The sequence below is a fragment of the Micropterus dolomieu genome, linkage group LG21, assembly GCF_021292245.1.
Source record: "Micropterus dolomieu isolate WLL.071019.BEF.003 ecotype Adirondacks linkage group LG21, ASM2129224v1, whole genome shotgun sequence".
NCBI lineage: Eukaryota > Metazoa > Chordata > Actinopteri > Centrarchiformes > Centrarchidae > Micropterus > Micropterus dolomieu.
Window position 1 is genome coordinate 27094736 of NC_060170.1, and position 14724 is coordinate 27109459.

The window sequence follows — 14724 nt, forward strand, 5'->3', positions numbered from 1 at the left end:
TCATCTACACAGGACAGATAAACCATACAATTAACACATATTTAGGTCATATACACAGACAATATTGAAGCATGTTGGAGCAATAAGGGCTTTTCAATGAATACTGGATACTATGGAGGCAGTTCCTCCATAAACACAGCAGCGTGTAAAAGCTGCAATGAAAGGTAATTTTCTTTGTACTGTGAATTATATTAATCATTTAAATGATATTTAGGTGAGCCTTGTTTTGAATTGAGAGAGGTTTACTGTCCCATGAAGATTTAGCTTTTCAGCCCAAAAACATTTTTAAAAAGTAGGGCAAAAGAGTAAATATTATTATTGTCTTTGAAACTTCGTATTTAAAGAATATAAGTTCACTTTCAAAGTACTGGCTATTGGTCAAGTCAGTCTAAAAATATTGGAACTGGCCCATATCGGTCAAGTTTTTCCAGCATGGAACAAATGCAGAAGAGAGGTCTGACACTCACTGACTGCTCAGTGTGTTGGTATTTATGGAGGCTCTATCTCAGTTAGCCTACAGACACACGAACACACAGAAAAATAAATGCTGGTAAATATGCTTCATTGTTGTTGTTTGGCAGCAGACCATTCGGGAGTCAAGCATTAACTGTGCACCACATCCCTTTCAACTTCTTTTGCTAAGCAAATCCATGAGCTATTTTGTGTCCTCTGTCACAAACATGCTGTCTGCAATATCTCACCACAACCCACAGTGAGGTATTATGTGACCATGCATGATGTGTGCAAGGAATGATGTCTGTGTGTGACGGTGAGGGAGTGTATAGCTGTATCTTTGATATTATTATTATCGATTCTATATGGCCATGCCAGCATTTCATCAGAGGACCATGGGAGCAAGGTAAAGAGTAGCCAAGATGGATTATCAATAATACGCTGAACAAAATTATAAACGCAACACTTTTGTTTTTGCCCCTATTCATCCTGAGCTGAACTAAAAGATTTCAGACTTTCTCTATGTACACAAAAGGCCTGTTTCTCTCAAATATTGTTCACAAATCTGTCAAAATCTGTTAGTGACCACACTTTGCAGAGATAATCCATCCACCTCACAGGTGTGGCATATCAAGATGCCGATCAGACAGCATGGGTATTGCACAGGTGTGCCTTAGGCTGGCCACAATAAAAGGCCACTTGAAAATGTGCAATTGCATAACACAGCACAATGCCACAGATGTCGCAAGTTTTGAAGGTCATGGATGTTGTTGTTGCCCATGAATTGAATATTCATTTATCTACCATAAGCCGTCTCCAAAGGCGTTTCAGAGAATTTGGCAGTACATCCAACCGGCCTCACAAACGCAGACCATGTGTAACCACACCCGCCAGGACCTCCACATCCTTCATCTTCACCTCCAAGATCATCTGAGACCAGCTACCCGGACAGCTGCAGCAACAATTGGTTTGCATAACCAAAGAATTTCTGCACAAAATGTCAGGAACCATCTCAGGAAAGCTCATCTGCATGCTAGTCGTCCTCATCAGGGTCTCGACCAGACTGCAACTTCGCACAGCCACTAAAGCACCAATACAGTGAAACTGCACATTTTCGAGTGGCCTTTTATTGTGGCCAGCCTAAGGCACACCTGTGCAATACCCATGCTGTCTGATCGGCATCTTGATATGCCACACCTGTGAGGTGGATGGATTTTCTCGGCAAAGGAGAAGTGCTAAATAACACAGATTTTGACAGATTTGTGAACAATATTTGAGAGAAATAGGCCTTTTGTGTACATGGAGAAAGTGAGTTCATCTCATGATGAATGGGGGCAAAAACAAAACTGTGTGTGTGTGTGTGTGTGTGTTTGTTTGCGTGTGTGACTGTGCACACATTTTGTGGCTTCGCTCATATTGGCAACACAAGAACAATTCCGTTAAACAAACATAACCTAATCATGGATTGGCAGCACAGAAGCAGTTTAAAAAGAAAAACACACACACACACACAAAGGTAGCAGGTATTAGACAGCCTGTCTAACAGCGCTGTATAAATGACTGACAGCTCAGCATCTACTTCCTCAGACTGACATGACAGATAGATGCGGACCAGGTCTGATTGTGATCCGTTGCCAGCAGCTCTCCATTAGCTATTTGTCCGAATGTCTGTGGGACTGAGCTCTCTGCTCCATCAATCCCTTCACAATCTCCCTATCCTGTCGGCCTGTTTATCTGCCTGTCTTCCGTTTGTCCATCACTGATTTCCCCATCCGCTGAAGCATCATGAGGCATCAATCTGCTTCTGCATAAATGTACATGCTGACCCATGTATGATTCTTCCAACAAACATATATGTGCTCTCATCTGTCTCTCACTCTATTCTCTTTTTTTGAGGCACTAGTGTCAGGGCAAACCCATTGAGGGCTCAGCCTGCCACAACTCTTGCTTCTAAAAGGAGAAAGAAAAATAGGACAGAGCATTACTGAGAGAACTCTGCCGTGCAATGTCAGGGCAATTTTTGAACCGGCTTTGTTTAGTGTGTATTTGAGCTGTGAAGCCAGAAACTGAGAGCAGGAGAGGAGGACCAAAGCTGGCAAGAGAGGCTGTGAAATATTAAGAAACCCCCAGAGAAAGAAAGTGTGTGTATGAATAAGTGTGAGTTAAAAGATCTATAATTGGGTGGGTGGAAAGGCAATGTTATGGCGTAGCAGGGTATAAACGCCTCATTTTTCACACAATTCCTAAGACAACTGGCTCAAGGAGGCACGGACCCCCCCCCCTCCACAGCTGCTGTCATGCTGTACAGTACATAGAGTAATGGGTTGCAGTTCCCCCTGTGTTTCTCAGGCCCAGAAGTCCTGCCTATCTCAGTTCCAGCAACTGCCTCCTGGGAAAAAGCAATGGACAATATCAAGAGAGAAAACAGAATGACCTCTACTGCAGACACAAAGCAGCATAGTGCAGGGGCAAAGAGAGGCAGCAAGAGAAAAAACATGCGCACGTACACACACACGCGCGCACACACACACACACACACGTGACTGCAGAGGTGAATGAAGGCTGGGGAAGGAAGAGAAGAAGGAGAGACAGACAGATACAAGCAAAGGGGACACTCGAGATATCTATCTTGATAGACAGGCAGAGAAAGAGGAGAGAGAGACAGAAAGTTGGGTGGACAGACAGAGACGACTGCAGAAAGCTTCTCTGCAGTAAGTGGTTATTGATTGTAAGACAAGGGCCGAAGGATTCCATGGCCAATGAACTGACACAGGATGCTGACTTCTCCCCTTTGTATAATTGCAAACGCAATGAAAAGCTCAAGCAGGAATGCATTTAAAAGAAGACCAGTTTAACTGCAGCATGCAATGCAACACAGCGAAATCATAGCATAAAAAATCACCAGGAACACTGAATTTTGAGGATGCTGTGTAGTCACACTGAGGAGGAGCTCTGGCACATCAGTGACCTTTTCACTACTAATGATCAGAGATGTCTGTGACAAAATGAACACACACACACACACAATACGCTTTGAGCTCTCTATGCACTGCACACACGCATACATGTACACTGGGATACAGACATACACAGAGACACAGACACACACAGAAGCACAGGCTGTATTACAGTAATGGAAAGATCACATCTGTCTTGCTCTTTCAATCCCTGACTGATGTTGATGCAGGTGACCTTTTTAATCAACATGAGGCTAAAATCTAAACTCTAGCTCTCTCGCATCAGGAAGCAGCCTGTCATTAAGGAAAGTGAAGGCAATCAACAGACATAGATGTAGCCAGTTGTTTGGTTAATTTGTGCATGGATAGGGTTTCAGTGGTGATAGAAAAGTTGATTTTAGGAAGTGGTCTGAGCCACCAGACTGCCGATCAGATGTGCTCAAACTAAGAAACTAGAATGGCTGCCCGTCACATGCACTCATGAAATGTGGCTTATAGCATCTTGATGAAAACGTTTTTTTTGTAGCTGTCCTTTTGTAAAGCACTTTTCTGTGGTTCCGTGTGCACGTGTTTAAGTGGAAAGCATGGCATGGCAACTGCTCCCTTGCTTTATAGACGTGTCTATGCTATGTGGATTCGCATCCTCAAGGCAAGAAAAGCTAAATATGCTAACACCAGCATTCAATTTAAAACCGCGGCTATTTTTGTGCTGCCAATTCAAGGCATTTAGGAAAGATTTATTTACAAGGAAGGTTGATGACTGGGAGATGTAAGTCATTATTGCAGTGACACCCCACAGTTGTCACATTGTTCCAACTCTGAGAGGCTGGTTGATATATTACAGTACAGACAACAAGGTCTGACAATTTGAAATTGGGAGGTATTATCCCCCTACAAACTTTACTCCATTAACTCCAGCGACCCACAAGCATAGCACAGAAAGAGCAAGACAAAATGAGTTACCCAAGGTGACAAAAAGGAACAAATTCATTGCTTGCTATTATTATTTAGCTGGTCTTTATACCCACAGGACATGTAATTAATGTAGCTTTGTCTGCTCCCTGATGTAAAAAGGCACACATTGTCATAGACAATTAGTACAACATGGAATATATTATAATCAAACTCCCTTAAAAAGCTTGCACTTTAAAAAAATGTGATGATTAGTCAAAGCTACTAACTTGTGCAACACAAAATAAAAGAGTTCATAAATCATTAGGTACCACTCTTTAATTCGGCATGCATCTTATACATCAATTATACAATTTACCCTGGTAAATTCACATTTTTTTACTGGTTCATCTATTTTTGCCTCAGAAACATAGTGGGCAGTAAAAGAACAGTGTATACCAATCTAAAAGTTTACAAATCCGCTGGTTGAATCAGCTGTTCGCTGAAAAATATCTTATTGATTCAAGATAGGTCTTGATTAAGTTCAATCAGGAATGCAGACTTGGAGACAAACAAGACAACTTTAAAATCTTAGGATTTTTAATAGGGGTCTTGCGTCTCTTGAAAAGTTAACAGCAGAGTATCAGAGTGAACTTCACACAATCAATAGCAGATCCATTGCGATGTCTCCAGATCTCTTAGGATCATACAGCCTGCGTGATCTGACAGTGACGAATTAAAAGTGTGACGTGTAGCCTATTACAGCTGACTGACATTTTCCATTTAATCTGAAACTAAAGTGCTCTGAATCTTTCGGCAAAACACGTTTGGAAAACAACAACTGACCTTACCCTTTGATTGTTGGAGTTGTTCATCGTATCCAAATTGGAGCACTCCGCTTCCAAACTCTCTGAAACTGGCAGCACCGGCGCTTTAAGCAGCACCAAGGTCCGTTCAACGTCCCACACACCCAGTGAAATACCTTAACTCAGATTTTCCCTTTGAGGCACCTCCATCATAGGCAAAATTAAATATCCACTCAAAATAGCTGCCGCTTATTAACCTCTGAAGTTGTTAAGGATCCGCGCAGAAATCACAAACCACACTCGTGGCAATTTGGGAAGGATAGCGGTCAAGTGTTTGAACCCCTAGCTGTGGTATTTTCATTGTCATCATCATCGTCGTCGTCAGTGTCGTCGCCGTACGAGTAATTAGCTCCAGAGCTTCAGTCCTGATTCACACACACCACCACCAGCACAGGGGAGGATAAAGACTGACCGGCTGATGGACCAACCGAGAGCCGCTTCTGAGGAGGCGGGTTTGTGTGTGCGTGTGTGTTTTCCTAATCTGTGTGTAGCTGCGCGCAAGCAGAGAAGAGCGAACTGTCATTTGGCTCTCAAGGCTGTGTCCAGGGATCACCACGGGTCCTTGAGGGAGCTTCCCAGAGGCGTTGGCAGCGACTTTATGAACAGTGTCATCCCATGGTCATCACCAGACATACAGGAAATTAGATAATGTGCCAATATTATATATTTTTTCTCAGGGGGTTGTTGTTGTCATTCCACTGTAGTATAAACAGACATTTCAGTTTACTGTCCCATTGGTTTCCAATGTCCCTGGAATCATACAAAATGGCATTGCATGGTCTAAAGCTATTTGGGTGAAACTGACATAAGAAGGATTTGGCAGCTCTGAGTTTGGCCATAGTTTGAAGTGGGCTGCAAGTGTGTCAGTAAAATCCACTGTGGTCGCTCTGTGCCTACACCGCCCACAGTGGAAAAAAGCGTATTTTCTTTTTAAAGCTATGACTCAACTTTTGTTTCACAAGGCACTGGTCAATATACTGTTTGGATTGCTGAACAGTTCAGGCAAAACACCCCTTTTCCCCACATCCTTGCTTGCTTCCATATTTTTGTAATTGCATGATTTTGACGACAGTCACAGCAAAACCTCCATTCACTCCAGAGGCAAATAATCCTGGACTGGTTCAGTGAAAATTTCGACAATAAGTAAATACAGCCACTATAATACCATCACATTTTAAGTTCCTCTAGTAATATACATTTGATATAATGATTTGTTGGCATTGAAAATTTAATGATTCAACTTAGAACTGGTCAGTGAATTAGACCAACATGTTGTATATAAAGGAAAAGATAATGTTCCAATATCAAAACACAGTCTCCATAAATAATATTGGACAACTGCCTACAGTTGGTAAATTTATATTCAATTCTACTGACAGAACAACTCATCATTCCAGGGAAAACAAAACTCCTCATCCATCTACCTCTGCCCTCTCTCTTTCAGTGGCTGTCTTTGTTTATTGTCTGGTCCATATGTTCACACTGGAAAGTTGTTGCGCAGTGGAGTGCATCGCCTTGTCAACTGGTGATGTATGAGAGTGATTTGTCGGCAGGCGGAAACGGAAAACACAGAGGAGGCCAGCTAGAATAAGAGTGGGAATAAACCGGGTTAAGGACTCCTAGTTTGGCTCCACAAAATCTGCACTGGAAAACTACTGATGGGGTATTCAGGACATTGTTTGCAAATACAAGGAGACCAGTTATGAAAATATACCTCTGTAGTATATAACTGTAAAGAATCAACGACTGTTCCCTTTTTTTAAATTGTTTTAACATTTTCCTAAATGTCAGCAAAGCAAAATGGCTACAATACAAAAACCACACTGCTTGTTTTGTTGTGTGTTGTTTGTGGGTGAGATGAGAAGTGAAATGAGATACAGCCCAGAGATGCAGCAGATGACATGTAGGAGGATCAGGATGGAGGAGGAGAGAGTTGTCAGTGGGCAGCCTTGGCTAATGGCAACAGAGAAACAAAGTCCATGTCAATGGTGCAATAATACATCTGTGTATCTGGCTGGGTAAATACAGCTCTTTACCTCTAGCTAAGGACCGAGCTGGGGGGGGGGGGACCTCTTACAGAAGCCAAACGCTGAGACACCAACAAGAATATTTAATCGGTAATAAAAATTTGCCTTCAACCCTCTAATACAAATCTATCATTCTCTCTCTTTGCTCATCTCACCGTGTGAGTAGATGTGCGCAACAAAAACAAGATGAGTCTTGATAACTCAGGACTTAGAGCTGTAAATATCCTACAGTTAATCAGATTAAGGTTTCATCATCAAGTAGCAGCGCCAGGGAGCCAGTCAGGGAAGTGCTGTCGGAGACAAATCTTCACCGGGGTGTGGTTCAGTGAACATGTGTAAGTGACAATACTAACACAAGCATGCACAGACAAGACAGTGGTGGCTCAAATAGTCCATATCCACCTGTCCATAGCAATATGGTATTGAGCAAACATATTTTAAGGAGTCTGGATGTAAGATAAAGCACATACTTGTATGGAGTCAGCATGAGTTTTTCATGAGTTATGCTGCATGAGTCAGTTGGACCAGCTGAATAAATGATAGCATCATTCCCAATGTCATTACACCGCCTTTCACAGGATGAGAGGACATTCCTCCAGCCAGACTAACCTATTCAGCCATCTCCCTCTGAGACTCGAACACTTCCTGTTGACTCACTGACAAGTGTTTTTTTCCCCCAAACAAAAATCCTCTCTGAGGCTACTGTACATCCACAAGATCACTTTTTCCCTACTGTAGATAGTAGACTGCCTGTTGTGTCTAATTATAGCCTAAAACATATTTCTACACTATTTCTGTTTAATTTGTAATCTTTTCTTAAGATTGAATAAGAATGAAATCTAAATTCCTATCACAGCCTGGAGGAGCATCTGCACAGTAAATAAGCTTACAAAAATTCACCCTTTGGGTTTGTGCAGATTTGAATCTGGTGCTTTTGTTGACAGCAGTTGTTGAGGGATGGCCTGTGTTTCTTTTTCACATGTTTCATCCACTTTTTTCACAGCCCTTTGTTTGAATAACGGTCTCTCGGCAATTTCACCTAAACAGAACCTCATGCCTCACCAAATTTCTTCATTGTAAGGTGTGAGACCTTTTTCTTCCTGTTACCACCATATTTTTAGACAACTATTTTGTTCATGGAGGCACAATATTGACATGACATTCATTGCAATTATTTATAACAGTTTAGTACATGTGGATTACACCATACTGTAGACTATGTAACTTTAAAATACTAAACTAAAAATGACTGTTTTAACATGCATGGCTCAGTAATTGGGCATGCTACCTGAAGTGTATGGGAAAGGAATATTAAATCCATTTGGGTCTCCTATTATCCTAACAATTAAACTCCAATCCTTTTGTATTAATTGTGCAGCCATACTAAAGTATGTATTGTTTTTTGTTGAGACACAAAAGGAGAAAATACCTTTTCCACTTACTTACTGGAGTTGGACAGCCTAACAGCCCCCTACTGGCCATATGAAGGCATGACAATATCTACTGACATTGAAACAGGATCATTCCCTCCTTTCCCTTACTTTCATTGTTGAACTGTGCCTCGTGTCTAAGGAACTGTCCCCATATTGTTATGCATCATGTTTTTGTCTTAGGACCAAGAAGCATCTAGATCCCTGTTTTCCTCCCAGTGTAAGGCAGCAAGATGTGCTGGAGAACAGGTCATGGACATGACAGTTGTCTAACCTCAAGTATGCTTGCAAACAAGACAAAAACACTTAAGACTTCTCAGGCTTATTGATGCAGTCGTTTTATAACATACAAGCAGTGCTATTCATTTGCCTCTTATAGTAGTGGCAGAGTGCTTTACACACTAACTAGACCGCAGATCTTAAATAGCCTTTAAATCTAGATTACAAAACTGTGTGTATACCTCATCTATTTCAGTCACAAAACTGCTAACACTGACATTCATTATCACTACAACAGCGTCAACGTCTGCAACATGAGAAACCTAACAAACATCATGAGACACAGCTATTGCAACCTTCTCTTAAGTGTTTTGCAAGTTAAACCAACAGTGATCATATTCAAAGCTATATATACTTACTGTCAATCTTGATGGGTCAGTGACAGCTGCAGTGGCCAACTGTGAGGACATGAGCCGTGTGTGTGTTTTTATATATGCCTAAAATAGTGCCTCAATAAACTTACACATGTAGTTACATAACAACCAGTTTGTGTCCAGTAACATACCAATACCACAGTGTGTCAGAGGGGCCTGGTGTAACAGGGGTTAATAGGGGGTTTCACTCCAGTTAACTATCTGTCTCAACCAATCATATCGAGCTATGCTTACAGGAATCCCTGTACAGTTCATTAGTCCATCCAGATGAAGAAAGGATTAACCTTTTCATCATCCTAAAGATGACAGGATTAGAAACACATATAACAACATATTGACACCTTTCAGCTCTGACAACCTGAGGAGGCACGGGTATTAGCTTCACTAAGGGTGGGGGCGAAGGAGGACACAACAGTTAATGGAGTCAAAGACATGTATGTTTATTTGTGTTATGTTTATGCAAGGAGACAGGATAAAATATTGTGGTACTAACACAACAGTGAGCCATGTATATAAATTTGTTTAACTCTGAAAGGGTATGATACACACAACTCCCACACAAACACGCACGCATCTTCTCCTAATGTGACCCTGAACTTTTGACCCCAAGTCCCAAACATGACATCATCTAGCTGGAGAGTTTGTTCCACTGATCTCATCACTGTAAGACAGAGAGGAGGGTTTTATATTAGGGGGGGGGAAGCTCTGTCATGCCTCTCAACACTTCATATAACAACAAGAGGCCCCTTTCAGCAACCTTGGCCCTCAGATCCACCTCAGCCTTAAGCCCCCCAGCTCCTGCTGACCCGCCTCCAAACCTTGGAATTCCCCCGTGACAGTTTGCCTCTGGCATTTAGTTTTTCCTCAACAGCACAATCATCCGTCTTCTCAAGACAAGGCATCCAACAACAGAAGTCACATAGAATTCAAGCTAGAATGGTCTTTCCATATTCTTGTTGCACAGATAACGAAGCCTTCTTCAGATACTGTGAGGCCATCTGTTCAGCTTGCTCTTTGTCACTTTAAGTATTGTATGATTCAAAATGATCATTGTTAAAACAAACAAACAAACCACTATTTATGTGACATTACTGTTATATGTAGTCTCTTACACTGCGAAACTTAGACATGGAGAGCGAGACAATAACTTTGTCATTAGATCATAAATGAAAGAAAGAACAGATCCTCTCTTGTCCTTGATGAAAGCAGAATGGACTCTCAGATGGTCTCAGGCGGCAGCCCTCCAAATGCTGACAGAGTTGTTCCACCTGCCAAACACACACACCCACCAGTGACACACACATGCATGCAGCAACTTAGTGGCCAAGGATCCTGCAGCGAGCAGTGATTTAATTAGACAATTAGGCTTTCTGCTTAAACACACAACTCACACACAACACACACACACACACACACATTTTTAGATCCCGGTGGGGACTTTAACCTGAATGCACACTAACCGACGGGGACTATAACCGTGGGGAACTCAATTTCTGTCCCCACGGGTAGAGACTAGGGCTGAACGATTAATCGTTTTCAAATCAAAATTGCGATTTGAAAGAACGCGATTAGCTAATCGTGACGACGGCGATTAAAATGTAGGTTAATTATACAGCGCATCTGGCCCGTTTTAAACTGTCATGCAGTTACAAATTCATTCCGTTGTCTTTCTAGTTTGACAGATCTGCTGGCCAACCAAAAGCGCCATGCGCCTCCTGTTATGGTCCTACTTACCAATCAGAGCGGGCACAGGGCGTGTACATTTTATAACAACAAATGTAGAACAACAAACTAGAGGAAAATGTGGGATCATGGCACCAGCTGAACTGACACAGGCAGCGGCTGTGCGGTAGTTTTGTCCGGGTCATCTCACACCTAAGTGTTTCAGCAGCGGAGCGTTTAGCCTACATGTTGTTAACGTGTTGTTAATTTGTCATTTTGCTTGCTTCAACGGATAACAGCTCTCTTTGAGCCCGTTCCTCTCTCTGCAGGCTAACGTTACATATCCACATGGAATATTTCGGGATAAGAGCGTTTTGCCTGTCTGATTTTTCTAACTTGTTCAGATTTTGCTTATTTGTTCAGTTGTCCTCGATTTTTGTGCTTCTACTATGGTTAAGGTGGTCTATGGTTAAGTAGGCTATGTAGTTAAATTGTTTCCTTTTTGTCTGTTTTAACTGTTTATTGTTGATGTACGATCGATTAGACATGCAGTTGTGATGGTAAGGGTTAGGATAAGGGGCTAGGGAATGCACTATGCCACTCAGATGCCCCCACGGTGATAGAGGAACAAATGAAAATCACACACCACATTCTTTAAGGTCACAGCGATGCTGGTGATGCCACCAACGCTGCTTACTTCACTGGGGAATAGATTGTTTTAATGGTGGCAATTGTTAAGACAGCTCTTGCTTCATACTTGTCCTCCACCTCTCTGACTACCACCTACTCTGTGTTCCAGGGCACTCACTGTGCATGGTAAAAACGTTGAGAGGGACAGAGAGATCAGAAAGAGAGAGATAAAGATACAGAAATAGACTGAAAGTATTCATGCACAGTTAAAACTCCCCCACATACTGTACATATACCTCATCAAAGACACATAATTGCATAAAGTCACAGCATGAAACATAAACTTGCACGCAATCATGTAAATTGTGTATCGTGTGTGTATCTCACAAGCTGAAAAGCCCATAAGCACATCACACAGACACAAGCATAAATTGTATCCATATGGATGAAGACAAAAGCAAGCTATAGGCTCAGTTAAACACATTACTAAATTCTCTTTTTAACACAATGTGTGTTCGCACACATTTTCAAAGACAACCATCTGATTAAACAGCCGGCGTTGCCACCTGCATCTCCAGAACATATTCAGATGCTCTTAATTTTTTTTTTTTAACAAAGGAATACAACATTTTTAATATTGCCTCTTGAAAACGGTGACCTGTGAGCTGTTTGTGCAAAGTCAAACATAGCTTTAAATCCAATCTTCGCAGATTTGAATAATGCCTGCAGTCTCAATTCAAACAGCTTAAGTGGCTCTTTGCAGCTGCAAAAAAAATCCTTTAACAGCTAAAAGCAAAGTGTCTTTCTACGCATTCAGGTGAAAGCAGAGAGAGTGGAGACGGAGGATTAAAGACAGATGATGATGAAAAGTGAGATAAAAGAGTGGAAATACAGGCCGAAAACTGAGATAGAGGCAGAGCATCAGGAGAACAGCAGAGTGAACTTATCAAAGGGCTTTAGGCAGATATAACACTGAGAGGGAAGTGAATGACAAAAAGAAACAGGCTGGGAAGGTGTGGGGAGTCAGGTCTATGTTCCAATAACAACACCTCTCTATTTGGCTTGGTGTTTTCTCCTTCTCACTCTCCTGGGTCTTGCTTGCTGTTTTCCAAAGGAAGCTGGCTCAGGCCGAGGCATAACTGGCTCTTGCTCAAACAGAGTGCCTATTCAGACCTGTACTGCTCTTCCTAACTGCTGCATCGCCAATGGCTGGGGTGGAGACTGAGCTACAGGGGGGGACACGGCACTGTGGCGAAGTCCACAGGCGGTTAGGGGGAAGCATTGGGGTGCAGAGGTGAGGTGGGGAGCCAGATGGTTTGGAGTGAGTAGACTTGAGGCTGGCAGAGAGAGAGGAAGGCTTGCAAGAGATGGCGGAGGTTTACGAGTTAGATGTGCGGTTCCAAGATGGAGAGGAGGGCTTAGTAGGGAGCGATGGGTGTGTGAGATGTGATACAAAGCCCCCTTTCTCCTCTACCTCACAAACACACCGTGTCTGCTTTTGGTATCCAGCACTGAAAGAACTGTAACTCACTGTAGCTATCCATGATGGAGATGCCAACGACACGCTTACAAATACACAACGCACACACAGCAAACAGACTAAAACCCATGTACATAACACTTACAAGTGAATAAACTTGTCTTTTTCCACAAATTTTAGACTGTTGCACAACTGTAGGAAACTCTTCCATCTAATTCAAACAAATGCAAAAAGCCCAGTCAATCCAGGTTGATAAACCTAATGTCCCAAATTAAATCAAAGCACTCCACTTGAATATATAGCTTACAGTGTTGGCTTATTACTCTTAGCAAATATTTACTCATACACGCTCTCTGAAGCACACAGATGAACTTAGCAGGGAGCAATGGTACGGTGAAGTGGTCTGTTGTAGAGGAATGTGATTTGGCTCAGACACAGAGCGAGCGCTGTTAGCTTTAGCACACCTTCCACTGAAGCAAGCAGGTGTGGTGTAACTTAGGCTAACTAAACAACCTCAAAGCTACCTAAATAATTGCACAGACACACACATCTACACACATCCACACACAGACAAATTTCAACTGCCGATGCTTCTTCATGGAAGGATACATTGATACTGACTTCTGTGCTAGGATGACGCAAAAGGCAGTAAAAATAAAACATTAACAAATTAATGGTGATAATGATAAAACAAGATAACAAGATAACTGGGAGGCACCAGACATTACAAATTAAATTATATGCAACTACAAGTCTAGGCCCTGGTAAGCCAAGGAAGTGAAGCTAAGCCTTACATGCACTATTTTGCTGTCCCCAGTAAAAATAAAATCAACCTTTGCTCTTACTGCATGTTCATCATCAAGGTGGAAATCAGTCTAGCCAGAGGGCACAAGAAGATACTGGCTTTCTGTCCCAGAGTCCCAGAGTCAGAGCAATTGACTGCTGTCAAGTTGGCCAGGACCTTTAGAAAGCATGAGGTCTGTGGGGCCTAAATATCGGTTACCAGGGCTTACTTACTTTGAAGGCTTTATAAAACAGTTAGTTATAACAGTTATAAACATAGTTGAAAAATGGTGATATAGCTAATGTTTTCAGACACATAACAACAAATATGTGCAATGGAACAAATTTAATCATACAGAAAAGATATTTCAGTGTAATCACAGCAGAATAGATTCAAATACAAGGAAAGGCTGCATTGATCTGGCTGGACAGACTAACATCTGATAAGTCCCTCTCAATCAAACGGTCAAGGCAGCTTGACCAGTGACCTGAGATCAGAAGAAGAGAGGCTGCATGAATACCAGCCAATGGATATTTAAGGCCTGCCTGTGGTGTCTTGAATCTGCAGAACTATTTGTGGCCACAGCTAAGTTTAGGGTTCAGGAGCGTGTGAGAGGTCAAACATGAGTCCCGGGTGAGGCAGCAAAAAACTCCCACCTGACCCCCACACGAGTTTGTTGTCAACTAGGGTCAGAGGTTGAGCTTCCATGACTGCACCATGTTAGGGTCAATGTGTTTGTGTATTTTTGCTTAAGGACTTCTATAGAAATTGTTGAGTAAAATATTAAAATACAAGTGGTAATTCATCTGGCCCTGCGATGGACTGGCAACCTGTCCAGGGTGTACCCCGCCTTTCACCCAATGCCCCCCCCCCCCCCCCCCCCCGGCCCCC

General features: G+C 42.2%; 1 protein-coding gene across 5 annotated transcripts in view; it reads right to left on the reverse strand.

Moving 5' to 3' along the window:
* Positions 1-14724, reverse strand: part of rtkna (rhotekin a) — a 58369-nt gene that overhangs the window by 24116 nt on the left and 19529 nt on the right. The window contains exon 1 of one of the 5 annotated variants that reach the window (XM_046035430.1): positions 5153-5555. The exons of the other annotated variants lie outside the window; for them this stretch is intronic. Within the exon in view, the coding sequence (XP_045891386.1) occupies positions 5153-5176 (24 nt within the window). The 5' untranslated portion in view covers positions 5177-5555. Of the gene's footprint in view, positions 1-5152; positions 5556-14724 lie in introns of those variants that run through there. 5 annotated transcript variants of the gene reach the window in all.